The following is a 27,207-nucleotide window of genomic DNA, read 5'->3' as shown; positions in this document are numbered from 1 at the left end:
GACAGAAAAAGGCGGTCCCTAGCTCGGAGAGCTGCCATTGGCTTCAGCAAAGGACGGTGGTGAAAAAAAGAGAAAAAATTGGGGGAGACAAATGGAGCCGCCGAAAAAAGTTGCGCATTCGGGCTTGTTTCGTCTCTTCGTCTTCTCTCCATCCGCCTTTCCCTCTTCATCCGCCTTTGTCTTGTTCTCTGGTTTCTTTGAGCCCGGTCTTGAGGTTTTGCCTCTGCAGTTTGTCTTGTTGCTTCTCGTGCTCGGACGGCCGCGCTTCCACTCTTTTGACAATTGAGCCCTGTACCACCTCTGTTGTGCTATCATCCGATTAAGTTTACAGCTTCTCAAAGATGTCTGCAGTTCAGCCGGTTGCGGTATATGCTCTTAGGGTCCCTCCTGGTGGTGCTTTGATCCCTGCAGTTCCCAATGCTGCCGCCATGGTTTGTTAGCCATCTTGATACGGAACAAATGACCATGCTGATAGTAGTGCAGTTCCGAGTGAGCATGGCCGCCATCGACCCCGATGAAGCTCCCGATTTCGAGGATGATACTAGTAGCCGACCTCGAGCGACTCTTAAGATTGTCCGTGCTCCCCCAGGCTTGGATCTTGACGATGAGGACGAGGACGACGATGACTATGAAGATGTTGGAGACGAGGACTCGGAGGATGATGAGGAGATCAACGGCGGCCCAAGCGACAAGGAGAAGGCCCGCAAGCTCAGAGCCGCTGCTGCTCTAAAGGAAGCTATGGAGGAGGATGACGAATCTGATGATGGTGAGGAGTTTGATCTGAAAGCTGCAATCTCGAAACTCGTCAAGGGCAAGGCCCCGGCCACAGACGATGACGATGAAGACGAGGATGATGATGAAAGCTTGGAGCTTGATGAGACCGTTATCTGTACTCTGGATCCTGAGAGGGTATGGCTTTCCTTGCTCTTGATGACCCGTTCATGCTTGCTAACAACATTCTAGAATTACCAACAGCCTCTCGATATTACTGTCGCTGAGGGTGAGCGGGTTTTCTTTAAGGTCACTGGGACCCACACGATCTTCCTCACCGGAAACTATGTTATGCCCCTTGATGAAGAAGGGCGCCCATCCTTCGACGAAGACGAGGACGAGGATGAAGGTGACTATGATCTGTCCCCTGATGAGGATGAGATTGATCTTGACGAACTTATGTTGGGGGACGACGAAAGCGATGACCTTGACGACCTGGAAGACCCCAGAATCACTGAGGTTGACAGTGAGGAAGAAGAGGCGCCCAAGCTAGTCGAGACTAAGAGCAAGAAGAAGCGTGCAGCAGATGAGGAAGGTTTGGAAGACATAATGGCCAAGGCGAATGCGGCCACCAATGGCGAGAGCAAAAAACAGCAGAAGAAGCTCAAGAAGAACAATGGCGAGGCTGCCGCAGTTGCGGCTAAGCAAGAGCCGAAGGAGGCAAAGAAGGTTCAGTTTGCCAAGAATCTTGAACAAGGACCTACGCCTTCCAAGGACCAGAAACCTCCCGAAAAGACGGATAAGACCACCGGCACACTTGGTGTGAAGGAGGTGAAGGGAGTGACGATTGATGACAAGAAGCTGGGTAAGGGAGCCGCCGCTGTGGCAGGCAAGACCGTTGCTATGCGCTACATTGGTAAGCTTGAGAACGGCAAAGTCTTCGACGGTACGTCTACTCTCCGTTTGTTCCGAATTTCATCACAAGTTGGCTGACCTTGTGATCCGCTGTAGCCAACAAAAAGGGAAAGCCTTTCACTTTCAAGCTCGGTAAAGGCGAAGTGATCAAGGGCTGGGATATCGGTGTCGCTGGCATGGCAGTTGGCGGCGAGCGCCGGATCACCATCCCACCTCACCTTGCCTACGGCAAGAAGGCTCTTCCTGGTATCCCCGCCAACTCGAAGCTAGTCTTTGATGTCAAACTTTTGGAGATCAAATAGATGGGCTCGAACTCTAGCCGTGCCATAGCGTATAGACCGACTATCGGATTCGAGTTTCTGTATGCGTATGTGTGGTCATGTACGTCTGTTTACATCCTGTCTTAGCTTCTTGTCTTCCTCAAAAAGGCGTTCTAGGTGTTTTCCAATTCTATTCATGCGATGGTGTTGATAGTATTTCTATTCATCCTTAGTTTCCAAATACAGCTTGACCAGGCTTTCTAGGAATCTGATATGCCTCGCTTAGATTGCAATGGGAAGCTATCATAATCTTTCAGCAGGTCTCTCACGGTACGGGTGTTTGGGGGTGCATCGTTGTGCCTCTGGCAATCACCCTCCATCGCAATTGCTTCTTTTCGGCCTCCCGCTCCTTCTCGCTCCTCTCACTCCCCAAAAAGCCCCAATCCACATCTTTTTTTTTTTTTTATCCACTTCAGCTAGCCCACTCAAGGCATTGGTTGTATCAATCGCACTATTCTATGCTCCATATCATTACTCAGTCGCCGCAGAGGGTACCGGGATCCATGACACCTTTCGTGTTCTCACACCGTGAGACGCCATCGCTATGTCTGAGGGACAGGGGAGATACGTACCGTGCTTGATGGGGCCCGGTAGCTCTAATCTTGCAAGCCACGTTGTCTTCGGGCCGTCGCCAACCGGATCAGGCGTGTCCGAAGGTTTGATTTCTGATGGTGCAGGTGCATGCCGCCAGTCCAAGATACGGTTACGCATTCATCAACGAAGCTCGCGCCTTCTCTCTCTTCTCGGCCTTCGAAGCTCCACACCCGGTAAGTCTTCGTGCAGTGTATCAGGTGTTATGTGTAATTGACGGATAATGCCCTTTCCAGCTGTCAAGGTGCCCAACCCACCTGACACAGCCAGCGACTCGCAGTCAGAAGCCGAAACAGCTCTCCATCAGAACGTCCCCGATCGTCGCAAGCCCCATCGTGACGTGCCGAAGCAAATAAGCCCTGAACAGGTCGAGTCACCAGCGACTGTCATGCAAAGCCAGCGGCAGGAGGGTGGAAGGCAAACAACGGGCGAGATAGCTGCTCCTCCCACAATCGTTAGGCTAAAACGAAGCCAGTCAACTCCAGTTGAGCTTACGAGGATCGTTCCCCTCAAATTATCCTCAACTTTTGGAAATCCAACTGTTATTCGCCGTTCACACCTCAATCGACGGCCGAGCGCACAGGCTCTCCATTTTCAAACGGCACCTATTCCACCTCCCAACGCTCAACCCGGCGAGAGTTCTGGTTCATCGGTTCATAGTAGTAAAGGTTCTCCCATTGAAAGTCTGTCCACAGCCCCTACCTCCGTTTTCCCTGGGAGTGTAGGCCAATCCAAAGATGTCAGTTGTGGTCAGCCTTCGCATTGCGGACACCACGCGTCCCACGCTCATGATGTGGAGACTCCTCTCAGTCCAGTCAGGGAATTACGAGTCATCTCGCCATCAATTTTAACCGCGGAGGCAGCGGCCAATGCAAAGGTATTCTTCGAGACATATTTCAACACGCTCTATGCTGGGATGGACACGCGTACACAGCGTCAATACGAACTCGACCAATATATTGCTTTCTTACCACTAAGCCCCGAAGAAAGGATGAAGGTCAAGAGCCAGTGGATTGCCCAAGAGCGTGAGTATCTCCGCCAGTGCCGAGTCTTGAAGAGCCGTTCACACAGTGCGAGCTCACGCAATGAGACTCCATCACTCGCTGGGTTCGAGGTAATCAAAATCCTTGGACGTGGGAGTTTCGGCGTTGTTCGCCTTGTGAAAGAAAAGGGTTCTGACAGTCCAACCTCCGTACGCCAAAGCGAAGAAGTAGCAGATCGTCAAAGGCTTGCCAATCACCGACAGGCGATGGTTGGGGTAAAAAAGGACGTCTTTGCCATGAAGGTGATCAGAAAATCGGTGATGATTCGGAACAGCCAGGAAGGGCACCTCCGCGCGGAAAGAGATTTTTTGGTAGCTTCAGCAAATTCACGCTGGATCGTTCCCTTGATAGCAAACTTTCAGGACGATAGCCATCTTTACTTAGTCATGGACTATATGGTTGGCGGTGATTTTCTCGGCTTGCTGATGCGCCACAACATCCTAGCCGAGGACATTGCCCGCTGGTATGTAGCAGAGATGATTTTGTGCATCGAAGAGGCGCATCGCCTTCACTGGATCCACCGCGATGTGAAACCAGACAACTTCCTTATATCTGCTTCCGGGCATTTGAAGATCTCCGATTTTGGTCTGGCTTTCGACGGACACTGGGCTCATGACCAGTGGTACTTCACTTATCAGCGGCACTCCTTGCTCAGACGACTCGGGATTCAAGTTGATGGTGACGCAGAAGACCAAAGGGAAATGCGGGAAGCGACTAAGTCGTCCCCCAATTTGCGTCGAGAAGATGGGAGTTTGGAGGACGACTGGATACACCCCCCCACGAACGGTCTTCTAAGTTGGCGTGACCGGAATCAGAAACGCAGGATGGCAAGAAGTGTTGTGGGAACAAGCCAGTATATGGCGCCAGAAGTTATTCGAGGCCACCCCTATGATGGCCGCTGCGATTGGTGGAGCATTGGCATCATTCTGTACGAGGTGAGGCTATCTCTCGCCAGCCATGAAGCATATTGCATTTCTCGTCCTCCATCAGTTCGCGTGCCCAATTGACTCGTCTGGATAGTGCTTGTATGGCTCCACTCCATTTGCGTCTGAGGATCGCCATAAGACGAAGATGAAGATTCACGTCGGTGTCACCTACCCTATGTGCCTTTGAATAGATTACTGACATAACAGAGGATTAGCATCACCTCCAGACGTTATACTTTCCTGTTCACCGGCCAGCTAACAAACTCGTGTCTGCAGAGGCAATTGACTTCATCAACTCCCTACTTCAGGAAAAGGAATTCCGCTTGTCCTCCAACAAATACAAGGTTAACGATGTGCTCAACCCCAGGCCGTCAAAGCGCTTTTTCTCCAAGGTGGATCCAGCCAATCAAAATTACCAAGGCTTATACGTCTATCCTAATGATGCCACGGATATCAAATCTCATCCGTTTTTCCGCGGGATTAACTGGGATGGCATCCATCGGACGGTGCCGCCTTTCATCCCCAAGGTCAAAGGGTGGGAGGATACACGCTATTTTGAGGACGGCGACTACCCTTCCGACCACTACGATGAAACTACAGATTCCGATGTTGATCAGGCGAAGGAGGACAACGAACCGCACTGCGTGAAAGACATTCCCCAGGCGAACGGACGGCTTCGAGTGAACGGCAAGAACCAAAACCCGCAGCTGCCGATGAGGGATGGTCATCAAGATAGCGGTAATCCCCCAGCAAAGAAGAAGAAGCCCAAAGAGCCAAGGAGACCACGAGATAAGATTCTGCGGGACAAACGGCTTCGAAAAACGGTACTTGATATGCGTAAGAAGGGAGCGTTTCTGGGATATACGTATCGAAGGCCAAAAGGAGTTATCATGGCGCTCACACCAGACCGAGGCCGACCTTTTATTTCACAGGGTCATTTATCAGAGTTGTATGGGTAGTAACCGGGGAAACGGCTTAAAACGGTCTATATATCAGCTGATTTGCCTGCGGCAGAGTCCGGATGCTGGAGCCACAGGCAGTCTTCGGGAATCAGTCTTGGGGTGGTCTGATGTATCCCACCATATTCTTATGTTCAAGATAATCCTTATGAGAGTAATGCATGACTTGTGATTGAAGATCGCTTTGTGCTTTGTACTAATCTCCAGAATCATACGCAGAACGCGCCTTAATACACATAAGTACATTATGATGTATTAGGCGTTTGGTAAACCCACCCCAGTTTCTTCTCTCTGGGACCAGACCTATTACCAGGTATATAACCCATAGGGTAGGGAAAATGAAAGGACAAATCATGCAACTCATAACGAGTAAAGGAACACTCCAAAGACTGCGAAGGGTATCATAACAAAAATGCTCGCAATACGAAGGAAAAACAGGCGAGTTTAGATGGCGGGAGGAGCACCCATCGCGAAGGCGGAATCGCTGACACGATCCTCGGGCTTCATCGTACCGTTCAGAAGCGGGCAGAGTCTGTTGCGCGGAGCAAGAACGAAATTGTTAGCTTAGCTTTGGGAAGGGCAGAGTAGCCTTGCGTGGGTCCAGTGGGGGCAACGGGATGGGTCCATAATAGACGGTAGATTGGGTCCTGGGTGGGCTGCGTTCGCTGCTGGGGATGGCAGCCAAGGGAAAAAGTAAAGGGAGAGCGAGGGTGGAAGGGTAGCAGAGGCTATGAGGCGAAAGAGCTCTTTAGGAGGAGTCGCCAGTAGAAAAGAAGGAATTGGAGATGTCAAAGGAGGCAGGGAATTCATCATCCGCCTTGGAGGAGCGATTGAGTACACACTTTTTATTTGTCTTGATGTGGCCGACTTGGCCACAGTTGGCACATTTGCGCTGTGTGCCAGCAGATTTCGAGGGTCCTGAGGCTCCATCGGCGGGGGAGTCTCCTGCCGATGTGCGGAGAACACCTTTTTGTTTCTCGCGGGCGAAACGGCGCTCTTTGTTTCGGTTAAGGCGATTGAGTTCTTGCTCGATCCTGCTAGATGTTAGGAATGTTCTGCGATCAACACAGCTAGGGGAAGGGTCGGAGAATGAGTGATAAAAGAGCATACAGCTTCTTGTTGCGAGCGTCCACTTCGGGATCACCCGTTGGCTTGAGGGATTCAAGTCTGATCATTGTTAGATCACCGCAAACTTGAAGTACAACAGCGGATACTTACTTGGTTGTGAGGGACTCAACCCGATGGCGATGCTGAATATAATGTCGTATCACTCGGGGATCCCAGACTAGAGTCTCTTTCTGATGAATTCCATCCTTGTCTTTAACCTGTCGAATGATGCGTAGTACTTTGCCTCTCTGATCTGACATGCTCATTCTACTGAACTGGCTGGTCGTCTCGTCGTCACGGCGGCCAGGAGCTGGTGTAGGGGCCTCAGATCTTGGCGTGGGCTTTCCAAACCCGTCTTCTTCGTCGGCGGACATGTCATCTTCATCATCCGAGTGCTCAATAGTTGACGACAGACTGGCTTTCTGGGCATCCCAGATCCGGCGGATAGATGTCTCATAAGACTTTTGCTGCCGCGCGACGTTGTAGCTGTGGCCACCGAGCTCCTTCAATCGTTGCGCATCCAGTTTATCTTCGACACTTTCGCCGATAGCTTTGAATCCTCCTTTCATTGAGGTCTTGATGAAACTGAAACCTTCGCCACGGCCAGTAGGATCGCCCTCGCCATGAAGTTTTAGCATTGCCTTGCCTTGGGACGCTAGCAGGAAGTTGCGACTAGCTTTCCATGGTGCCATCTGCTGTTCGAAACTTTCGCCTTCGCCATCTTCTTCCTCGTCGCCTCCGGTTTCAGCATCGTTACCGAAACCAGTGTCATGCAGGTGTTGTTGGCCAACTTGCATCGCCTCAAGGAGACAGACATCTTCTGGCTGTACCCAAGATCGGATGATATCTGGCTCAGGAACTGGTTCCAAAGGCACCCAGTACTTGGTATCTTTATCGTGTTGTAAGAAATCCTTGACCTTCTGCCGATTTTGCATGTCGCTTGTACCGGGGATGTGGGCGGTGACATCGCTAATGGACAGTCGAAGGTCCGGGCTCTTTTTCAGCAGACGATACACCAGCATCTTCATCCGATTCTTCGCGACTGTTGTTACCTTTCGCGAGTGGGGCCCTGGGATATCCACGGACGGAAATTGTTGGCCAGCAACAAACAAGTTATCGATATTGCGGATAAAGTAGTCACTCCCGCCTGTACCAGTGCTATTCCGGATGACGAGGAAGTCTGTAGATTTGGCCTGGTGTTGAAACAAGGGGGCTCGGTACATTGAGTTGGAGATAGCGGGGGTTACGTCTCCGGGGTCGACGTGACCAAAGATAGAGAAGGGGCTCTTGTCCTGGGGCAGAAGCACCGCCGTCTCTCCAATCTCGGCTTTGGGGCGGGTCGGATCTTCCATGCTCTTTCGTCTGTAGTAATTGATAATGCGATTCGCCATTCCAAAGTTTGACAGAACGAGCGGCGATTCCTCGGAATATTCGACCAGGAGGACATGGGAATTATCTGCAAGGGAAAGCGCCTTCGTTGAGTCGTAAAGAGCTCGGATATCCTTTCCCTTTTGATGTTTGCGCTTGATATGGGCTGGGTTTTTGAACCAACAACTCTGGCCAGGACGGAAGGACAGGGCTGGCCGATGGAAGGATCGTGCCTCGGCTTTGGCGAGCTCTGTCTTGTAGTAGGGCCATTGCAACCGTAGAGCTGGCATACTGTGCTCTAGCGTGACATTCCCTAGAGTGCTACGAACCTTATTTTGGTGGTTCTGTTTGAGCATGTCGTAGGCTTGGTCGTTCGAGATATTGTAGCGTGACGTGAGCCGACGAGTAACATTGATATCCATTTCCTCCCTGCCCCGCGCGCCGGACGCCCTGGGTTTTGGAGTCGCGGTTTCAGGTCCCCTTTGGTCAAGAAGCAGGTGTGGATCATTGAGATCCAAGGTGACTTTTTGTGCGACTCGAGAGCTGGCTTGCTCCGGATCATCAAGAAGAGGCATGTCAATATGTGAAAGTGAGATGATTTCCATGGGATCGCGGCCGAGCTTGCGTTTCTTCGTCGGCCGGGTGGTTTCAAAGAGCCAGTCGTCCTCGGCGCTCTCCAGGACGGCAGGTTCATCGATGTCCATATTTGAATTGTCATCCTGGTCGTCCTGGACGTCCCAATTTGCGCAGACTACTCGAAGATCATCTGAGGTAATACCGCCAGGCAATGGTTCGTCAGATTCATAATCGAGATCAAATTCGTCCCGAAGCTCATCCTCCTCTTCCTGTGACGATTCTGCGATAGGTACAACACCATAATGCTCCGATTCTAGCGAGCGCTTGTGAACTTGCCCCCCGGACCTGAAAGCTTTCTCTTGATCGTGCCCTAGTTCAATATTGACCTTGCTAGGAATAACGGGCTTAGGCGGCTTTAGAGGCTGTTTGCCAAGAAAGTGGGCCTTCTTATGCGGTATGAGTTCGAGAAAGCGAGGTAGAGTGTGGCGGTCGAACGTCGGAAATAGGGATTGAAGCAACTCTTCGACGTTCTCCGGAGGCGCCGGGGGATTGTCGGGACCGATGTTCGACATTGCAAAGAGAGCCTGCTGGAGCTTCCATGCACGGAGAGCAGCAGGATCCATATCATCAGCAATGGGAGTCAGGGTGCCATCTTCCTGCAAGGAGTCCTGATCCTCTTCCATACGAACTCCTCTCTCAATAGCCACTGGTCGATCATCCTCGAAAAATGAATCTCCGGTCGCATCCCCTTGATTCGGGCGGGGTGACGAAGGCTCTTCTCCAAACAAGTCATCGAACTCATCACGCGGAGCTTCTTCTTGTTTATCTGGCCCCCCAAATAGATCGTCTCCGCCTCCAAACAGAGCATCATCCGACGTTTCCAGCAGATCCACATCGTTTCCCACTGGTACCGCGACCTTATGGTGGCTGATTTCTTCTTCCTCTGGAAGATCGTCCTCATCGAAGTCTTCGTAATCTACCGCATCATCCGCTTTTTCACCAGGTTCCAATTCTCGAGACAGAAAATCGAAAGATATGTCACCATCTGTCATAGGGCCGTTCATCTGGCGCATGACATTATCGAAGTCGGAATCTTCGGCGTCCGGCGCCGGGGAGGCGATCGCGTGTGGCATGGTGGAAAGGGAGGATGAGGGACGGTAAAGTGAGGTTCGGTAACAGGTGCCTGTAAAGACAAGAAGCTGACAGAAACACTAGATGGCGACCACGGCGGAGAACATGAATGTTCGCATGGAGATCGCGCCGAAGCCCCGGGAATCACGAACGCGAAATGCGGGAGGAAGGAGAAGGGCCCGAGATCATCGTCGAGTGAAGAAAGTATGGGGTTTTAAACCAGATGGAAGGAGGGAGAAGTCACGAAAAGGAGAGAGAAGCCAAGTTCTTGAGGTGGTTGAAGGAAGTTCTTGGAGGGATCAAAGTGGAAGTTGAGAGAACGGCGCAGAGCACGTGAAGATAGGTGCGACACTAGTCCCGATCAGGCAATCAGCTTGGTCGCCGAGTCGGGGAAATTCAGGATAATTGTTCAGCGGATTGAATAAGCTTCTTCACAGAATTTGGAGTATATTGAAGATATACAGTAGTATACATGAAAATAATGCCAGAGGCCATCAAGAAAGTTGAAGCTGAAAGCCACCATAAAACACACACAGCGCTTTGCTAGCTCCCCTCATGCAATAATGCATCACCGGAGCAGGTTGATCATCTTTGACCAGCTTGGCCAACTGATTGAGATCGGATGTTCTCGGCAGGTACAGAACAACATATGATGTGAATAGAGAGAACTCAGTGTAGAGAGTGTTCAGCGAATACGGTTCCATCGTCCGCAGGTCGAACACAGAGGCGCCCCGATAACCAGGACCTGAAAGAAGAATATGAGTCGGATGATATCCAGTGGACTTGCCTCGGATAAGGCGAATAAGGGAAAAGACATACCTCCCCAAGGTGGGCTCGCAAAAAGCACGCTGTATGGAGCTAGATCCTTCAACTGGGACTTGATGATTTCGAAGCAGTCACCCAAAAACCAAGTAATCTTATCCGCGACTCCGTACACCTTTGCATTGTGTTGTGCGCACCGCAGCACCACTGGGTCCTTCTCAATAGCATAGACTCGTTTCCAATGCCCCGAGCGAGCGAACGCAATCGAATTACCCCCGGCACCAGCAAAAGCATCGACCAAGACTTTTCGTTCGGAAGGGGCAGCACGAGCTATATGGCCTGCGATCTTCCTGCAGCAGAACGAACGTCAGCCGCTTATCCCCCTTTCTATATTACCCATGGGAGCTTCACATACGTAGCAACCGGCTCCGGGGTGACGCCAAACCACGCATCGTCGGTTAACCAGACGCCCTCGTCATATTTAGAAAATAGATCATAGCGCTGGCACCAGTAGCTGCGAGGAAGAGTCAGTCAAACTTCCCTGAAATATGGCCAAAAGCAAGAACAGCGCGTACTTTTGTATGTCCCAGGGCACCTCACCCCGATTCTCATAATGATGGATCTCTGGGGGCGCTTCTTCGTCACCAGACATGGTGGCTCAATCGCTGTCACGACATGGGCGAAGACCCAAGAAAGAGGAGAGTAAAGTCCTCTGTCGCCCGCAGTCTTGAGGAGTGATGTTTTTATCCCGCATCACAATCGACTGATAAAACGCAGGTTTGCTCTGTTTGCACCCCCTCGTTGAGGACAGCTGCACTTGACAACATCTCGCCTCTACTTTCTTGTGTTTTGACTCATGCCCAGAAACATTATTCAAAATGTTTGGGGCTCTGAACAGATTTATAGGGCGGTTAGATTCGGAGCCCAGCCCGCAGCACTCGCGGAACGACAATGCCTTCGGATTTCAAGTCCTCCGCAACAAGGACTCTGAGGTGCCTCTAGAGCCGTGGTTTGATTTCATTGTTGGGATTAACGGGCGTTTGATCGTATGGTTATCTCGCAGTCTCTCTATTTATTCTTGGGCATGGCACATTAACATCCACAGGATGACCCCGACCCCAACCTCTTCGCAGCAGAAGTGTGCAATTGCGCCGGATCGCGAGTGACCTTCGCGGTTTGGAGCGCGAAGGTGTGTGACGATCCCCACCGCGTTGACCAGCTGTTTCGTGGCTAATGAATGTATGTTACGTGTCCTACAGGGCCAACGAACGCACACAGTATCGATCCCCGTCCCTCCATCTAACCCAACCCTCGGGCTCGCACTCCAATTAGCGCCATTATCGTCAACACAACACATCTGGCATGTCCTGAATATCCCATCACCCCTAAGCCCGGCCTACAGAGCTGGCCTCCTTCCTCACTCTGATTACATTATCGGCACACCTAGCGGAACGTTACGGGGAGAATCCGCGCTCGGAGAGTTGGTAGAAGATCACCTAAACCGCACACTCGTATTATGGGTATACAACAGCGAATTCGACGTCGTGCGCACTGTGGATCTGGTACCAACCCGCGGCTGGGGTGGCGAGGGGGCGTTGGGGGCAGAGCTGGGCTATGGAGCCTTACATCGACTGCCGGTTGGATTGGGGGAGGAGGTCGAGGGCCCGGGAGAGGTTGTCTTTGAAACGCGCGCGGACGGCACGTTGACACCATTCCCGGAGGGAGTTACCACGAGTACAGAGGCTGAAGCTTCCGGGCAACCACCACAGTTTCTGGTCCCCGCGAATATGACATCGCCTCCGCCGTGGGCCTCGACTGGTTCCGCTCCACAGGCGAAGCACCATGGAAGGAAGGCACGGGGAGGAGCGAGGGCGTCACCTCACAAGGTATTCGATGACTACTTTGCAGAAGGTGAGCAAAAGAGCAAGGAGCAAGATCATGTTCCGTCACGAAAAGGAACGCCGCTCCCCCCACCGCCCAAGGTCGGGGGGCACAAAGAATCAGAATAGAGGCACATCGTTAAGAGTTTTAGCAGGTGTTTGGGCGTTCTATTTTATTTCGATAGTACAAACGAAAATGAACTGTCTAGAACCTGTTCATCGGGGACCTCTTACAGATACATGTGTGCGCTATAGGACACGGCCCAATCGCTATCGGAACGTAGATAAATGAAACAAGTAAAACGCCGGGGCAAGATAGGAGCAGGAGAGAGGTTCCACTTAGTGCCCCTTGCTCACAACCTCCTCCAGCTTCCTCCGAGCGTCCCCGATCGTCTCCTCTAGCCTGGCACGTGCGATACCACTGTGAGCCACACCAGTGGTCCAGATATACTCAGCCTGCTCCCGAAGACGTAGGTGCTGATCCGCCACAGCAGGCACTCGCTTCTCATACTCCCAAATCAAATCGGAGACGTTCCGCATGGTTACTGGAAGGAGAGACCAAGCCGCGATAGTACCAAAGGCCAGGGGGGTGGTACCACGGAGGAACCGGCCGCGGTTACGGGCAACGATGGAACCAGCCATGGCAGCGACGACGACATAGATTCCACCGGGGAGCAGCTTCTCACCGGATTCTGGGGAGGGAGCTAAGGAGGCGATGGTGTTGGTGAAGGCATTCTCGACGTGGAGGGCACGGGAGAGGATATCGTTGAAGCTGACCTCGGCGGCACGCGATTGTTGGTAGAGGAAGAGGCGAGCGTGACGGACCTGGGTGGTGAGAAAGTCTGTGGGGGTTGGCGATGAGGGCGATTTGGTGGTCAGAGCTGTGGCGGTAGGTTCAGAAGCAGGAGTGCTAGGGTTGGTTGGGACGCGGGAGACGGTATATTCGGAGGGGAAGTCATCATAGATGGGTTTTCTCTGCTGCAGTTAGATACACAATAGAATATATTAGAGGCCTAGTGCCCCAATATAATTTCAAAAGCTCCGAAAGGAAGACCTACAGGCTCCTCGGCAAGAGCTGTCTGGGGATAGAGAGCCACAGCGCCGGCCAGCAGAGACACGGAGAGGCGCTGAAAAGGCAATTGGTTAGCAGCCATACGCAGCGTTCGGGAGAAGACAAAGTGAAGAGGAAATAATACCTGGTACATGGCCATGATTCGGGCAATTGGGGGGGGGAAGCAGCGCAGGAGGAGAGGATGAGATGATGAAATGGAGTCCCAAACGAAAAGAAGTGCCAAGTTTTTCTTCGGCCGCAGTCGGTTGCTCGTCTTCGTTCATTCTTCAGACCCAGTATTGCTTTCCTCTTTGCTTCTCAATATTTTCCTTTTGCTCTTATTTTTTCTAATGTACTATATATCCTTCCCAGACTAATATGCTGCGACCGTGGATCTGTCGCACCTGTCGACTACAACAACGCCTGCACCGTCGTTCCATCACCAGCTCCTCCTTCCGCCCAGCGTCTGCCTCCGCGTCGCCTGTCCATCCCTCGCCCTCGAAGTCCTCCGACGACGACACCCTCCGTCGAGTCTTCGACTCTCAGTCCTTCTGGCGCGATTTCTCCCAGCCTGCCTCCTTCTCTCCGGACCGCAAGCCGACCGGGTTAGTCCAGAACCAGTACCTGACCAGTCCAGAGGGTTTCCGCACCTTTGCCCAGGTATCGCTCCAGAAATGCCAGGCGATCGTTTCCCGAGTCCTGGCTGCGTCGACCGTCGATGAATACCGAGCCTTGGTGCGCCAGTTGGACCGCCTGAGCGACCTGCTATGTCGCGTCATTGACCTGTCCGACTTCATCCGGGCCTCCCACCCGGATCCGCCCGTCCAAGAGGCTGCGGGCCAGGCGTATGCCCTCATGTTCGAGTACATGAACGTGCTGAATACCACCACCGGGCTTCATGATCAGCTGCGCGCTGCGCTGGCTCAGCCGGCTGTTACGGCGCATTGGTCCTCTGAAGAGACCATTGTTGCTCGTATTCTGCTCCAAGACTTCGCCAACTCGGCCATCCATATGCCCCCGCCCGAGCGGCAACGTTTCGTCACACTCTCAAACGAGATTAGCCAGCTCGGGTCAGCTTTCGCTCATGGTGCCGAGCCTGCGCGCTCGCATGTGGTGGTACCGACAACCGATCTGCGCGGCTTGGATCCCATTCTGATCCAGCAGATCAAGCGCTGGAACCCTCGCTCCGCTGCTGTGCCGACTGTCGGCTTGATCCCGCGCCTGGCCCTGCGCTCCACTCACAATGAAAACGTCCGACGGGAGATCTACCAGGCGACGCGCACTGCTAGCTCACGGCAGATCCAACGCCTAGAGCAGTTGTTGTCCAAGCGCACAGAGCTAGCTCAACTGGCGGGCTTTCCCACCTTCGCCCATATGACCCTTAAAGACAAGATGGCCAAGAGTCCGGAGGCTGTTTCGGAATTTCTGACCTCTCTCGTTACGAGCAACCGCCCCGACGTACAGGAGGAGCTGGCTCAACTTCAAGCTCAGAAGGGGAGTCAGCTTCAGCCCTGGGATCACGCATACTATGTCCACCAGCGAGTGCGTCGGTATGAACTATCTGAGCATGCACGTAAGTCGCGCGAGTGGGCCACCATCCCCGAATTTTTCTCTTTGGGAACTGTCATGCAGGGCCTATCGCGTCTCTTTGATCGCTTGTATGGCGTGCGTCTGATTCCTCGCGAGCCCGCTCCGGGAGAGACATGGACGCCGGATGTCCGACGACTTGACGTGGTTGACGAATCAAACCACCCATTGGCCGTCATCTACTGTGATTTGTTTTCTCGTCCAAACAAACACCCCAACCCGGCTCACTTTACTCTGCGCTGCGCTAGGGAGATCACACCGGAGGAGGTGGCCGAATCCGCAGCGATGGAGGGCTCCGCGGCTGTCGCTCACCCGAACGACGGCATGGCAACAGCTCTCGATCCGCACTCACAGACCCTCTGCCAGCTGCCCACCATCGCACTCGTCTGCGACTTTCCCGAGCCATCCTCGTCCACACCATCCCTCTTGAGTGAGCATAATGTACGTACCCTGTTCCACGAAATGGGCCACGCACTCCACTCGATTCTAGGGCAGACGCGGTTGCAAGGTATCTCGGGCACGCGTTGCGCTACTGACTTCGCCGAGCTACCATCGGTTCTCATGGAGAGGTTTGCAACAGACCCGTCAGTCCTAGCTCTCTACGCGCGCCACTGGCAGACCGACCAGCCCCTGTCCGAAACCATGATCCAGCGGATGGCCCAGGACCGAGCCGCGCACGGCGCCATTTACGGCGCTGTCGAAAACGAGGCTCAGATCATGATGGCCCTCGTTGACCAAGCTTACCACACAGCGCCCGTTGAACACTCCTCCTTCCTCGATACCACAAAACTCTACCACCAGGTCTGCTCGACCCATGCCAGCCTACCAGACCCCGTAGACCAACATGGCCGTCCCTCGACCTCGTGGCAGGGCTTCTTCGGCCATCTATACGGTTACGGAGCCACATACTACAGCTACATCTTCGACCGCGCAATCGCTAATAAGCTCTGGGAGGATGTTTTTGAGGGCGGTGCCGCTGCCGTCGACCGCTCCGCCGGTGAACGGTACAAGAATGAGGTACTTCGCTGGGGTGGTGGACGCAACGGCTGGGAATGCGTTGCTGGTGTTTTGGGGCCCCAGAACGCGTCTAATGCCAACGGTCGACTCGTCGAGGGTGGTGACGAAGCCATGCGGGAAGTCGGCCGATGGGGACTCGGCCGCGATGGAATATCCGGTTAACGCTGCGGCTGTATTATACACATGATTCGTACTTTCGTACATAGACGCCCATCGACTCATACTTTAGTGTACTTGTAGATTAATATATCAACAGTCATGCATCCAACAAACGTCGCCTCCCTCATCTCGCCGCTGAAGTATATATATTGGACTATAAGACTCCCGTCCACAACCAGGAATGACCCCTATTCCGGAGGAGCCCCTTCAACCCATTCCCGCCGAATATCTCCTGGGAACCTCGGCCACCCCAAAAGACAATCCAATCATGCAAGTAATCCGAAGATCAACAGCAGGGATCATACAGTAGCGTCAACGCAGACGCCATAAGTCTCGATCCACGTCGCCGAACCGCTCAAATACCGGAGTTATTGGCCTTCCGTCGATAATGGGTGAGGATCCTTATTGCCGTTTCTTAATGTCCTTCTCTGCAGGTGACAATCGAGGGACTTCTTCCCAATTTACTCGGATGCACGGTGCCTCCTCGAACGCGCTGACTATACCCACCGAACCATCTCGAACTCCTCTCAATGAGGCTCTTACACAAACAGAAGACCCGACTGCCTGATTATCTCGCTTCCTGAACACGTCAGACAAGTACGACTCGCAGCGTCCTGACCACGTAATTTCCTTGCAGTGGAGTTACCACCGTGTACAACAACGCTCTGCCTACTAGCCTATCCACAGCCCATTTGCGTCGCACAATGCATCTCCACCGTCGTATCAACGGTCACTGTACATGGCTGGGTTTGCAGGAATGAACTCTTTCCAAGTCCCGATTGGAAGTAGGGTCCTTGGAGGAGCTCGATCTCGCTCTCGTCGACCAGCCGAACCGCCGCTATTGCTATTCCTTGAACATTCTACCAGTACCCGCGGGGTGTTCTGTACGACTCATGTCGACACCTGACACTGACACTGAGACTGACAGTGGTCTAGCCAAGCACCATTGAATTATTCCTCCATCTCCACCCCGTCTCTCTACCCCCAATCCCTTTCCTCTTCTCTCTTAAACCTCACTGCACGTCCATCTCGTTATCGAAGACCCCGGCATCATGGCATACCGCCGTGAATCCTTCTCCTCCACTTCCTCCTCATCCTCGTTCCCATCTTCAATAACCTCAACCTCTCTCTCCCGATCCGCATCAACAAAAAGACGAATTCAGAGGCAAGGCCCGAGACTGAAAAGATGGCTCTCTTCGCACCTCCTACGAGAAACTCCCATTCCGGAATCTGACTCGGACCCTGACGAGGTCAAGCGATATTCGATTTCCTCAGGCTCACACCCACGCTCACGCTCACGCTCACCTACTGCGTCTGCATCCTCACCGAAACCAAAACGCCACATGAATAACTACGCCGGCGATGCTTACAACGACAATTATAACCTTCACAATATCCGCATCGAGAGCGGAGATACCCGCGTCGACGCCCTCTCAGACTCCTACGCCGCCTACTGCCGCGCATTCAGCTCCTCGCCTCCGCCAGACCATGATCTGCATTCCGGGCAACGAGCGCTGAAGCCGCTCCCCCGGTTACCAGCGTCAACGTTTGCGGAGGAGCTATCGACGTCGAACGTCGAGGTGGATGGCGATAAGACGGCCGAGGCTGGGACTGGAATACGGTTTCTCCCTGTTGGTGCGCATGGATATCATCCGGCGTCTTGGGCGTTACCGAGACCGCCGACGCCGCCACCGGGGATTCTCACACCGAGGAGATATGAGGAGTTGCAACGGCGACGGACGGAGAAGAAGAATGATGGAGGGGGACGAAGGTGGCTGACGTGGTGTCCGCCCATTCGAGCGTCATGGCTGTCCTCGCTGTCATGGCACAGGAACCTTACCTAGGACCCTCGGCGGGTTTCTTGCTGGGGTTGTACATGTACGATGGGCCCGTTTGTCGCCGATATATTAATGTCATAATTCCCTGCGGATAATAAATTCATCGTTGCCCAGATACCGGGTCACATATTGCAACAATCAATCGGGTATCCTGAGCAGCTTATTACGTACATCTTAATCCTATACAAACGCACATACAAAGAAAAGAATGGAATATGGATAATTACGTCTGCAACAATTCAGACGTCCCAAAAGGGGTCCTCCTCACTGTGATACAGCCTCCGTCAGCATCTCCGGCTGCGGGGTAGCTGACTGGCTGGGGGGATTGGGCGTCGGCCGCCGTGATAGCTGTGCGAGCTCTCCAACGAGACTAGATCGGTCAGTTGCTGCACTGGATGGTTTGTGGGAAATGCACTCACCGCCGGTGTTCACCATACCAGTCATCGTTGGCAGACCGGATATGCTTAAGCTGTTCCTGAATGCTGGCCATCTGCCGTAAGGGTATTGGTTAGCCAACGATACACACTAAGGCGACGGGGTACACCCCTAGGAGAGATGACGACGATGACGGGGAGGTCCCACCGTTCCCTCGATCGATGAACCAATGTCCTCACCTTCCACTGCGGCTGCTTGGCCATCTTCGCTATCCGGTCCCTTTTCCTTTTCGTCATCAGTCGCCCATCGGCTCCCTTGAAGTCCTACGCCTGACCCCTTGCCAGTATCTTTCTCCGCTTTGAGCGCTGCAAGATCGGCTTCGAGCTCCCGAACACGCTTGCGGCTGCCAGAAATGGAGGACTCAACCTCGCCGAGTTGGGTGAGAAGAGTCATGTTCTTGTCGATCTGGGCGTTCAGATCCTTCTCTCCTTGTGCGAGCTTCTCTTCAATTGCGTTATTGTGAGACTTTGACTCTTCTAGCTCCTTGGAAATTGCATCATGCTTGGCCCTGAGTTGCAACAGTTCTTCTTGGGCTGCACCGGCTTGTTTCGACGTAGCCTCCAACTCTGACTTTGTGCTTTCGGAAGCAGCTACGAGCTTCTCCAGCTCTTCCACACGGGTTGCTGCAGCCTGATGCTTCTGTTCCCACTCATTCTTGTCCTTCTCAAGGAGGGAAAGCTCGGCGGTATGCTTGGTCGTGGACTCAGTACTGGACTGTTCTGCGGCAGCTAGCTTCTTCTCTAGTTCAGTGATAGTATCCTTCAAGCTGTCAAGCGCCGAGGTATCCTGAGCAGCAGTCTGCGCGGCAGTGAGCTGGGTTTTGAGCTCTGTGAGAGCAGCGTCATGAGATTGCTGGAGTTCATCCAATTTAGCTTGGTGAGAGGCTTCCATGTCGGACCGAAGGCTAGACAACTTAGACTCTTGGGCAGTGAGGAGCTCTTCGATCGCTTTGCTGTGCTCTGCGTCAGTCTCAGCGGCCTTGGAGATCTGCGAGGCTTCTAATTCTGTTTGCATCTTGGCCTTGGCTTCCTCATGCTGTTGCTGCATGTCGGCAAGCTCCTTGGCATGGTCAGCACTCTGAGAGGCGACTTGTTCAATGGTAGACTTCAGCTCCGTCTCGAGGGCTTCGATCTTGCCGGCATGAGAAGCCTCTAAGTCACTATTCCTCGACAAAGCTTCATTGTACTTGGCCTGAAGCTCTTCAACGACTTGCTGGTGTGATCCAGAAGCTTCAGTTTTGGCCTTCTCCAGCTCTGAGGCATGCTCAGCCTTTAACGCCTCAATGGCCTTTACATGTTCCTCAGACAGAGCAGCAGCTTTCTGAACTTGTTCTTCCAACGCTTTCTCCGCAGTAGCGGCTCGTTCCTCTGCAGCCTTCAGCTCACCTTCCTGTTCGGCATCCTTCGCCTTCAGCTTAGTATCGAACGCGACGAGGTTCTGTTGAAGTGCGTCCGCCTGTTCTTGTTTTGTCGCGACCTCGGCCTGAAGAGCCTTGATCTCGTCCTGTTCTGTTGAGAGTTGCGACTCCAGCGTGCTGACCTTCTCTTTGAGCGATTCAATTTCCTGAGCAGCGACGGCCTGAGCCGCATTGGCGCCCTCTTCCAAGGCCTGCCGTGTCTTCTGAAGGGATTCTTCGGCTTCTCTAAGCTTTTGCTGCAGAGACTCTAGCTCACCCTGGTGAGCTGCCTTCAAATCGTTCACAGCATCCTCCTTGCTCTTGTCCAAGGACGTCCGCAGTTCCTCAAGCTGTTTGGCATGGGCGGCGCTTGCGGATTCAGTAGCCGCCTTCGCATTCGTGAGTTCCTCCGCATGGGAGCTGGCAGAGGACGCTAGAGCCTCCTCATGCTCTGCCTTGAGCTTGGAAATTGCATCGTCGTGACCGACTTCGAGCTCTTTTTGTTTCTCGGCGAGCTCATTGGCGGCTCTTTCTCCTGCCTGGTGGAGCTCGGTTTGAGCCGCCTCCACGGCCTGTTTTAGTTCGGCGACTTCTTTCTCTTTTTCGGCGAGCTGGGCGACGGCCTCCTCCCGGCCTTGGGTAGTGGCAGACTCAGCTTCGGCGAGCTGGGCTTGAAGCGACGAAATCTTCTCATCCAAGTCTGCGACTGACTGCTTCGCAGACTCCTCGGCGGCGCGGACCGCCTCCTCCTTGGACTGCGATAGCCTCTCAATCTCAGCCTGTAGTTCCCTACGCAGCTCTTCGAGAGCGGATGCCTTCTCGTCTTGGAACCCCTTGGTGGCTGCTTCCAAGCCATCAGCCTTGGACTGCAGGTCAGCTTTGAGTGTTTCAATTTGCTCGGAATACTCAGCGGCCGCGGTCTTTTGCTCTGAGAGTTCCTTTTCAAGAGCCTCTAGCTGAGATTGGTGAGCTTGCTTCAACTCCTCTAGGGCCGCTGACAGTTTCTCATCACCCTCAGAGGCTGCTGCCTGGGCTGCGCCCTCCAAGTCCTTCAGAGATTTCTCTTCAATTTCCTTTCTCTTTACTTCTGCTTCCTCGAGTTGAACACGCAGACCCTGTAGCTGTTCCTCATGACTCGCGACTAACTGACTAATTTCTGCGGCATGCTGCTCCTGAAGGGCCTTCGTAGCATTTTCATGGTCCTTATCGGCCGCTTCAGTCTGCGATGCTAGAGCCAATTTCTCATTCGCTGCCTCCAGCTCTGCCTTGAGGCTCGCAACAGTAGCTTCACTTTCCGAAAGCTTGGTTTGAAGGGCTTGCAATTTCTCTGCGTTGTCCTCGGCTCCCTTTGGGGCAGTGCTCAACCTCTTCGTGGCGGTCGTTGCCGGCCTTGTGGACGTTCGCGTAGCCGTCGAAGACGTTGTAGGACGGGTTGTCGTGGTTGAGGGTCTGGTTGTTGGCTTTGCCGCGGAGACGGTGCTGGCACGCGATCCGGTGGTGGATGCAATGCTGGAACGTCGATCCAAAGTGGAAGTGGTCGGCTTCGCTGGGGCTCTGCTACTTGCGGTGCTGCTCGCGAGCGAGAGTCGCTTGGCGGATCCGGAGATGCCTCGTTTTTCATCGCCAGAGCTGGCCACAGACCGTGACTTTTCATCCGCGGAACTGCCGAGCGACGGCCGAGAGCGGTGGGAAGCGCTGGTCGACGTGCTGAGGGGCTTGCGAACGGAGGTAGACGTGGTGGATGGCCGTGTAGGCGGCTTACTCAAAGAGCCGCCAGTTGAGGTGGAAGTGCGGGTTGTGGATGAAGCTGGCTTTGTGCCCGAAGTCGTGGTGGGTCGTTTTGTGGTGGAGGTTCCGGTAACGGGACGCTTTCCCGCGACGGTGCTCGGGGTGGTGCTCTTCTTCGCCGGAGATGCCTTCACGTTTTCCTTATTGATGGAAGCATCCGGACTCGCAACCGGCTCCTCACTGCCGGAGACAATGGCTGATTCCACAGGAGTAGCGGGTGGGACATCCTCGGTATCAGCCTCGGCCGGAGGAGCAGAGGGGACAGGGTCCTCTGTGGAAGACATTGCGGCGGCGAGCGGTCGCGACGGGAGAAGTTATCAAGGAAAGCCTAGTAAGGGATGGTGCCGTCGGAGCTCTGCATCGGGCTATGTTAGCTTTTAAAAAAGCAAAAACGCTGCAGAGATACACCGCCAAACCCAAATATTCAGGAAGGAGATGGGCGTATCAAGTTTAAAAGAAATTGAAGCTCAAACATGAGGCCTCGCTCAGGAACCCATATCGGAAGTCCAGGGTTGAGTAAAGGGCGGGATGCGGTGTCCGAGAGAAGGTAGTCTCGACTCCTTTTCGGTTCGGGTAGAAACTGCGATGCGCATGGGAAACTTGAATCGGAGTGACAACTCACCCGTACCACGTTGGTGACGTCCAATTGCAGGATCGAGGCACTCAATCAGCTTGCTGCACCAGATGTCTGGGCTGTATTCTGCGCGGGGCACAGAGTGATGTGTTAGTGGTGCGCCCGTCAAGCAGATGCGTTGGGGGGAAGCGAACTACTAAACAAGAGGCCAGGCGCGTACTTCAACGACGGCTGTCGAGAGCGAATCACACAACAAATGTGAATCACAAAGCAAGCACGAGCTGAAGATCAAGAATTAGAGGATGGGGCGACTGGAGAGAAAGCAGAATGAGAGAGGGAGGAGCGGAAGAGCAAGCAACAGCAACAGCAGCAGCAGGAACAACGCAGACCGCAACGAGCGAAAGGAGGGAAAAAGAGGGGGAAGCAACAGGTCACCTGGCGCTAGTCCCGTTCGGGCAATGACCTACCAGTCTCTCAAGGACTCGGGCAGAGAAGAAGCAGTGAGTATCAATTATCAAGGGGAAGTTGACCCGTCGAAGAAGAGTAAATAACGCGTCAGGGGTATTCTTTGCCTGATGTGTGGTTGTGTGGTTCCAAAACACTCCGATCCATGGTTCACCTCTTTCACGAGTGGAAGGATACAAAATCAAAGAAACATTGATTTGGGTGATCGCAGGATGTCTGGCTTGCATCAAGATACGCCCGTCCCAGTGATCTGCTTTCTTGGTGATATCGAGAAAGGTATTGAGTATATGAACCAAACATTACACTCTCTAGGAATGTTGGGAGGCTTGGTAGGACGTCTACTCCCGCACACTCAGCAGCCAGCGCCATTCCTCCCGCCCTTCTGGTGTCTCCAGCTGGTCTTGAATGAGTGGCACAAAACGATCGTACGCCTCTTGCGCTTTGTCGCGGAGTTCCCTTATTGTCCGTCCTTCGAGTTTATCAAAGTCCCTCAGAATCCGAACGTATCTTTCGGTGCCTCGAGTATCAGTTAGCTTGGCCGTCAGTGGTCATAGGTTGGAGCAAAGGTCATACCATGATGCTGCTGCAGTCCATCGAGGAGAGCCAACCCCTCCGCATCCGTGAAGGGTTTTTGAGTTGTGCGCAGGGCTAGGTCCTCATCATCATCGCTTGGCACGGAAGCAGCGCTCTCTCGGTCGCCCAAGTCTGATGCGACGTTCCTTAGGGCATCTGACTCGGATGCCTCTATAAGCCTCTCTAACGGCGCGAGTAGATCTTTGCTGCGTGTAGCGCATCGTACATATTGCTCCTGTATCAAGCTCCTCATCCGGTTACAGAACCGTAATAGTAATGACAGGATACGGTGCAGGTGGTTGTAGGTATCAGGGAAGAGCTTCGGTTCAATATGGTACGCATCGAAAGCGGTAAAAACCAGCCGTATCATCGCTGGCAGGACCGAGGCTTCAAATTCCTGGAACAATCTACGGGCCTTGTCTCGGGAAGTCTCTTTGCGCTGAACGGCTTTGTAGTAAACCTCGTCCAGTAACAGGTTCCCCTCTCGTGAAATACTGTCCAGCAGTTTCTCGTTTTTGCGGGCCTCTTCCGAGTATAAATCCCGAGAGATTCCTGAATGATTGTGCAGGTTCTCATACCACTGTTGCAGGTGGGTTATCAAACCAACTATGTCTTGGAAGTGCTTGGGTATGGTTGGATGCGTACGGCGGCCCATTTTTCGACCGTCCTTGATCAAATGTTTCCAATTGGATTGTTGTTCTCCGAAGTTCATCGCCTCTTTGCAACGGGGATAATCAATTTCCCGCTCCGTGGGCTCCTTGTTCGAAGATGCGGCCGGACGCCGAAATGGTGTTCTGCCTGTCTGATTTCCTGGAGCGTCCTTGGAACCCGAGTGCTCTGTGTGGCCGGCCGAGGACCTCGGTCGCGATTCGTGTGATGAGAGGGCCAAAGCTTTGACGGCTCGCCGCGAATTAGTTGATCTATCAAGAAGCTGTCCTGGGGAAGTCGACCATCTGAAGTCAGAACCCGGGGATTCTGAGGCTCGCCCAGGGACCGGTTTGTGGCTGCCGGTGTGTACTGAAGCCGATGCACCGGATCGAAGGACACGAGAATTCGGGGGTGGCCGCAATTTTCCAGACGGCGTAGCCGGTAAGGAGGATTCTCGACGCTCAGATAAGCTAGATTCTGTCGACACTGAGCTAGCACTTGAAGATGTCTGATCTGTCTGATCTGGAGTTTCATATACGGAGCCCATATCTTCGGCGGCTGCATTCTCGTGCCCATTGCTCGGGCTCGAGCCATCACTACCCATGTCCACGACTCCATCATTGTCTTCAGCGCGCCGGCGTAAATGGCGGGGAGCCGGCCTTTCGCTCGGGATGGGGGTTTCGAGAACCTTGTTCGGACTGTTGTGGATCACGACTGAAGGGCGTGCCGCCGCAGCATTCGGCGTGGACCTAGAGCTTGTCGAGCGGCGTCCATCCCCATGTTTCTCGCCAGCTCTGACTTGGGTCACGCGCTCCGGAGTTCCGGTTTTACTGAGAATCGCCTCGAACTGCCCTATCCGTTCAAGGTCCTGGTTCAAAAACGCTGAGGGCGACGGAAACCTGATACTTGGGGACTGAGAGACACCGGCATCATCTGAAAACAGATTGAAATTCCCAATCAACTCGGCATCCTCAAGCTCGTGGTCGGTAGATTCCTTGTCTTTCTCAACGGAGCTGTTGCCACTCTCTTCGTGATACGAGTCTTCTTCCTTCACATCAGTCCTTTGGTGACCGACGCCCGTAGCTTGCGCCTGCTTTCCAGCAACAACCGGGCTGTTCTGCACACGTAACCGATTCTGTAGACGCGTAGAATGCCGTGGGGTTAGGGGTGCGGTAGCGAGGGGCGACGACTCGCGATTCGGCCTTCGTGTGCGTTCAGGGGAATTTGGAATCTCCCATATATCCCTCCGCGGAGCTCTGGACATATTTCGTAGCTGGCGAACGGGACGACTGCTTTGCGTTTGACGGACCTCCGTGGTTGAGCCCTTCGGATCCATCACACTGTTGACAAAGTCGAGGGCTTTCGTGGTCGAATTGCGCGTCCTCCGTGAGGTTGCGGAGCGCGTTGGCGGCATCTTGGTCGAAATAAATCGTCCAAACGCGGCCTGGGTAGCATTATTAGGGTATCAAAACTCAAACAAAGACCATTGGTATCCTTTGTGAGCTTTGGCGGGCTGTTTGGTGGCTTGATGGGAGGCCATAGGGGGGTTGAGAAACAAAGCAGCCGCACAGGTGAGCTGATGGCGTCATGGATGAGAGCTTCGTGAAGGCCTCCTCCAACGTGTGGCCAGGAACATCTCCACCACGATTCTCTAACTTTTTTATTCCCATTTTCCGCTATACTCCTGTTTGACTACCGATCTAGATAACACTTTTCAGACACAATGGAGGGTACTCGCGTCCGTGTTCTCCAGAAACTCAACCCCTCCGCGCGGCACAATTTCATCCAGCCCAGCAAGCGGATCAACGAAGGGCCCGATGTGAACGAATTCCTGTCGTCCAAAGCCTACGTCGATATTATGACCTTCCTCCTGCAGCTAAACCGTTCGCTATTTCCAACGAAACTCCCCGATGGACGGGTCCAAACGTGGCCGTTGAATAGCGAGGCCGTCGGATACTCCGCTCCTGTGCGCCAACTCCAAGAACTGCTCTCAAAGCTCGAGGCGATACTCGACGAGGCTCCCCCTGATACGGGACCGCGGAGATTTGGAAATATCAGTTTCAGAAAGTGGCACCAAATAGTGGAGAGTCGGGCCTCGAGTCTTCTGGAGGAGTGTTTATCGGCGGACATCCTCCAGACTCCATCCTCCGACCCGGGCGGGCCGACGGCAGAGGTAGAGCTGTTGGCATACTTCCTGGGGAGCTGGGGGAGCCCTCAGAGGTTGGACTACGGCACGGGGCATGAGCTGAGCTTTCTGGCTTTTCTCGCCGGGATTTGGAAGCTGCATGGGTTTCCCGAGAATAGCACTGGAGTGGAGGAGAGGGCGATTGTGTTGGGAGTGGTTCAACCGTGCGTGGTTCACTCCAGCTATCCCTTCTTTATTCTTCTGCATGGACTAACAATAAATCAGATATTTGGAACTAGTGCGGACTATCATCAAGCGGTATACACTGGAGCCTGCTGGTTCGCATGGTGTCTGGGGCTTAGATGACCACTCTTTCCTCCCTTACATCTTTGGCGCCGCGCAATTAGCGCCCGCTTTATCAGACTCAGACCCTGTGCCTGAAGAAGGTTCCCTGCCTGATGCGCCAGCTCCAGGAGGAGTCGCCAAGGCCAGCGTAGTGGAAAGGGAAAGAGGCGAAAACCTATACTTTTCCGCCGTTGGTTTCATCTACGATGTGAAGAGAGGGCCATTCTGGGAGCATAGTCCGATGCTCTACGATATATCTGGTATTCAGGCCGGTTGGGCAAAGATCAATAAAGTACTCTCCCAAACGCTAGTTTCGCGATTCTGTGACTAACAGTAGGCAGGGCATGATCAAAATGTACAATGCCGAGGTCCTGTCCAAATTTCCGGTCGTACAACACTTCCCGTTCGGATCACTCTTTAGCTGGGATCGTGATCCTAATGCCGTTACCCCCACAGGCATTGTGCATACCGCCGCGACAACCCGTAGGCCGGACGGGACCGTCCCATCCGCGGCGCAGCCTGCTGGTCCTGGGATTCGAGCCCCGTGGGCAAGCGCAAAAGCTCCAGCTTCGCCCGTGAACCTTCCGCAAGGCATCACATCGACACTCCCAGACGCCTCAAGACTTCCCCCGAGCCCAATGGGTCCGACTCGGGCTCCTTGGGCCAGTGCCCAACCACGCGGCCCGGCTCCCACTGGCGATTCTACCTCCGGAGGACAGATTCCAACGGAGGCTCCATGGGCAAAGTGATATAGCATACTGTAATCGCATGAGCGTATGCAACGCTTGTGGCGTACCCCTTTTATTCCTGTATTGAGTCACGACCTTGTATCATGAATAATAATGACCAGATTCAAGTTATGTGAGTGGGGTCGAAGTAAGCAATGATATAAAAGGGCAGTTTCGCCTGGGTATCAT

The 27,207-nt window shown here is 53.5% G+C and overlaps 10 protein-coding genes across 10 annotated transcripts; 5 read left to right on the top strand and 5 right to left on the bottom strand.

Annotated features, from left to right (window-relative positions):
* Positions 1 to 341: 341 nt before the first annotated feature.
* On the top strand, positions 342 to 5,465 carry BJX67DRAFT_369859 (uncharacterized protein; the record flags this gene model as incomplete). The annotated part of the gene is made up of 10 exons (XM_071030830.1): positions 342 to 431; positions 484 to 909; positions 964 to 1,657; positions 1,723 to 1,904; positions 2,644 to 2,737; positions 2,774 to 2,872; positions 2,905 to 2,947; positions 2,997 to 4,515; positions 4,601 to 4,663; positions 4,722 to 5,465. 10 exons carry the CDS (start codon positions 342 to 344, stop codon positions 5,463 to 5,465), a joined length of 3,954 nt encoding a protein of 1,317 aa, XP_070889927.1.
* A 125-nt stretch (positions 5,466 to 5,590) lies between these two features.
* BJX67DRAFT_343145 (DUF3591 domain-containing protein) lies at positions 5,591 to 10,074 on the bottom strand. The gene is made up of 4 exons (XM_071028118.1): positions 6,684 to 10,074; positions 6,576 to 6,632; positions 6,308 to 6,499; positions 5,591 to 5,997 (listed from the first exon to the last, which is right to left on the bottom strand). Exons 1-4 carry the CDS (start codon positions 9,647 to 9,649, stop codon positions 5,910 to 5,912), a joined length of 3,303 nt encoding a protein of 1,100 aa, XP_070889926.1. The 5' UTR covers positions 9,650 to 10,074; the 3' UTR covers positions 5,591 to 5,909.
* On the bottom strand, positions 10,075 to 11,159 carry BJX67DRAFT_343143 (RNA methyltransferase). Its single transcript, XM_071028117.1, has 4 exons — positions 10,985 to 11,159; positions 10,825 to 10,923; positions 10,467 to 10,759; positions 10,075 to 10,392 (listed from the first exon to the last, which is right to left on the bottom strand). Exons 1-4 carry the CDS (start codon positions 11,059 to 11,061, stop codon positions 10,142 to 10,144), a joined length of 720 nt encoding a protein of 239 aa, XP_070889925.1. The 5' UTR covers positions 11,062 to 11,159; the 3' UTR covers positions 10,075 to 10,141.
* A 63-nt stretch (positions 11,160 to 11,222) lies between these two features.
* On the top strand, positions 11,223 to 12,523 carry BJX67DRAFT_211135 (putative Golgi reassembly stacking protein). The gene is made up of 3 exons (XM_071025595.1): positions 11,223 to 11,455; positions 11,515 to 11,598; positions 11,669 to 12,523. The coding sequence occupies exons 1-3, from the start codon at positions 11,288 to 11,290 to the stop codon at positions 12,416 to 12,418; spliced, it is 1,002 nt and encodes a 333-aa protein (XP_070889924.1). The 5' UTR covers positions 11,223 to 11,287; the 3' UTR covers positions 12,419 to 12,523.
* Positions 12,493 to 13,562, bottom strand: BJX67DRAFT_343141 (MICOS complex subunit MIC26/MIC27). The gene is made up of 3 exons (XM_071028116.1): positions 13,486 to 13,562; positions 13,348 to 13,416; positions 12,493 to 13,264 (listed from the first exon to the last, which is right to left on the bottom strand). Exons 1-3 carry the CDS (start codon positions 13,498 to 13,500, stop codon positions 12,629 to 12,631), a joined length of 720 nt encoding a protein of 239 aa, XP_070889923.1. The 5' UTR covers positions 13,501 to 13,562; the 3' UTR covers positions 12,493 to 12,628.
* Positions 13,563 to 16,227, top strand: BJX67DRAFT_343139 (mitochondrial intermediate peptidase). The gene has a single exon (XM_071028115.1). It carries the CDS (start codon positions 13,719 to 13,721, stop codon positions 16,104 to 16,106), a length of 2,388 nt encoding a protein of 795 aa, XP_070889922.1. The 5' UTR covers positions 13,563 to 13,718; the 3' UTR covers positions 16,107 to 16,227.
* Positions 16,228 to 17,155: 928 nt separating this feature from the next.
* BJX67DRAFT_377564 (uncharacterized protein) lies at positions 17,156 to 17,947 on the top strand (the record flags this gene model as incomplete). The annotated part of the gene is made up of 1 exon (XM_071032139.1): positions 17,156 to 17,947. The coding sequence occupies one exon, from the start codon at positions 17,156 to 17,158 to the stop codon at positions 17,945 to 17,947; it is 792 nt and encodes a 263-aa protein (XP_070889921.1).
* Positions 17,948 to 18,289: 342 nt separating this feature from the next.
* On the bottom strand, positions 18,290 to 22,351 carry BJX67DRAFT_343135 (M protein repeat protein). The gene is made up of 3 exons (XM_071028114.1): positions 22,183 to 22,351; positions 20,754 to 21,915; positions 18,290 to 20,546 (listed from the first exon to the last, which is right to left on the bottom strand). Exons 2-3 carry the CDS (start codon positions 21,842 to 21,844, stop codon positions 18,488 to 18,490), a joined length of 3,150 nt encoding a protein of 1,049 aa, XP_070889920.1. The 5' UTR covers positions 21,845 to 21,915; positions 22,183 to 22,351; the 3' UTR covers positions 18,290 to 18,487.
* A 246-nt stretch (positions 22,352 to 22,597) lies between these two features.
* BJX67DRAFT_211177 (uncharacterized protein) lies at positions 22,598 to 25,416 on the bottom strand. The gene is made up of 2 exons (XM_071025596.1): positions 23,173 to 25,416; positions 22,598 to 23,116 (listed from the first exon to the last, which is right to left on the bottom strand). Exons 1-2 carry the CDS (start codon positions 25,232 to 25,234, stop codon positions 22,938 to 22,940), a joined length of 2,241 nt encoding a protein of 746 aa, XP_070889919.1. The 5' UTR covers positions 25,235 to 25,416; the 3' UTR covers positions 22,598 to 22,937.
* Positions 25,417 to 25,449: 33 nt separating this feature from the next.
* BJX67DRAFT_211097 (phosphotyrosyl phosphatase activator) lies at positions 25,450 to 27,148 on the top strand. The gene is made up of 3 exons (XM_071025594.1): positions 25,450 to 26,169; positions 26,231 to 26,582; positions 26,632 to 27,148. The coding sequence occupies exons 1-3, from the start codon at positions 25,544 to 25,546 to the stop codon at positions 27,037 to 27,039; spliced, it is 1,386 nt and encodes a 461-aa protein (XP_070889918.1). The 5' UTR covers positions 25,450 to 25,543; the 3' UTR covers positions 27,040 to 27,148.
* Positions 27,149 to 27,207: the final 59 nt, after the last annotated feature.

This window comes from Aspergillus lucknowensis (genome assembly GCF_044049455.1).
Source record: "Aspergillus lucknowensis strain CBS 449.75 chromosome Unknown BJX67scaffold_4, whole genome shotgun sequence".
In the NCBI taxonomy this organism is placed as follows: Eukaryota; Fungi; Ascomycota; class Eurotiomycetes; order Eurotiales; family Aspergillaceae; genus Aspergillus; species Aspergillus lucknowensis.
This window is presented reverse-complemented; position numbering and strand designations above follow the sequence as displayed.

Coding starts and splice junctions, on each gene's coding strand:
- BJX67DRAFT_343145 (XM_071028118.1), bottom strand. CDS start 9,649: ATGCCACACGCGATCGCCTCCCCGGCGCCGGACGCCGAAGATTCCGAC. Junction 6,633..6,683: donor GTTGAGTCCCTCACAACCAA/GTAAGTATCCGC, acceptor AACAATGATCAG/ACTTGAATCCCTCAAGCCAA. Junction 6,500..6,575: donor GACGCTCGCAACAAGAAGCT/GTATGCTCTTTT, acceptor AACATCTAGCAG/GATCGAGCAAGAACTCAATC.
- BJX67DRAFT_343143 (XM_071028117.1), bottom strand. CDS start 11,061: ATGTCTGGTGACGAAGAAGCGCCCCCAGAGATCCATCATTATGAGAAT. Junction 10,760..10,824: donor ACCCCGGAGCCGGTTGCTAC/GTATGTGAAGCT, acceptor GTTCTGCTGCAG/GAAGATCGCAGGCCATATAG. Junction 10,393..10,466: donor TGCGAGCCCACCTTGGGGAG/GTATGTCTTTTC, acceptor TTCTTCTTTCAG/GTCCTGGTTATCGGGGCGCC.
- BJX67DRAFT_211135 (XM_071025595.1), top strand. CDS start 11,288: ATGTTTGGGGCTCTGAACAGATTTATAGGGCGGTTAGATTCGGAGCCC. Junction 11,456..11,514: donor GGATTAACGGGCGTTTGATC/GTATGGTTATCT, acceptor TAACATCCACAG/GATGACCCCGACCCCAACCT. Junction 11,599..11,668: donor TCGCGGTTTGGAGCGCGAAG/GTGTGTGACGAT, acceptor CGTGTCCTACAG/GGCCAACGAACGCACACAGT.
- BJX67DRAFT_343141 (XM_071028116.1), bottom strand. Junction 13,265..13,347: donor CAGCTCTTGCCGAGGAGCCT/GTAGGTCTTCCT, acceptor TAACTGCAGCAG/AGAAAACCCATCTATGATGA.
- BJX67DRAFT_343139 (XM_071028115.1), top strand. CDS start 13,719: ATGCTGCGACCGTGGATCTGTCGCACCTGTCGACTACAACAACGCCTG.
- BJX67DRAFT_343135 (XM_071028114.1), bottom strand. CDS start 21,844: ATGTCTTCCACAGAGGACCCTGTCCCCTCTGCTCCTCCGGCCGAGGCT. Junction 20,547..20,753: donor CTGTCAGCGGCCCTAGAGGA/GTTGAAGCAAGC, acceptor ACTACAGGCTGA/GATTGAGAGGCTATCGCAGT.
- BJX67DRAFT_211177 (XM_071025596.1), bottom strand. CDS start 25,234: ATGCCGCCAACGCGCTCCGCAACCTCACGGAGGACGCGCAATTCGACC. Junction 23,117..23,172: donor TGGACTGCAGCAGCATCATG/GTATGACCTTTG, acceptor CTGATACTCGAG/GCACCGAAAGATACGTTCGG.
- BJX67DRAFT_211097 (XM_071025594.1), top strand. CDS start 25,544: ATGGAGGGTACTCGCGTCCGTGTTCTCCAGAAACTCAACCCCTCCGCG. Junction 26,170..26,230: donor GTGTTGGGAGTGGTTCAACC/GTGCGTGGTTCA, acceptor ACAATAAATCAG/ATATTTGGAACTAGTGCGGA. Junction 26,583..26,631: donor GTTGGGCAAAGATCAATAAA/GTACTCTCCCAA, acceptor AACAGTAGGCAG/GGCATGATCAAAATGTACAA.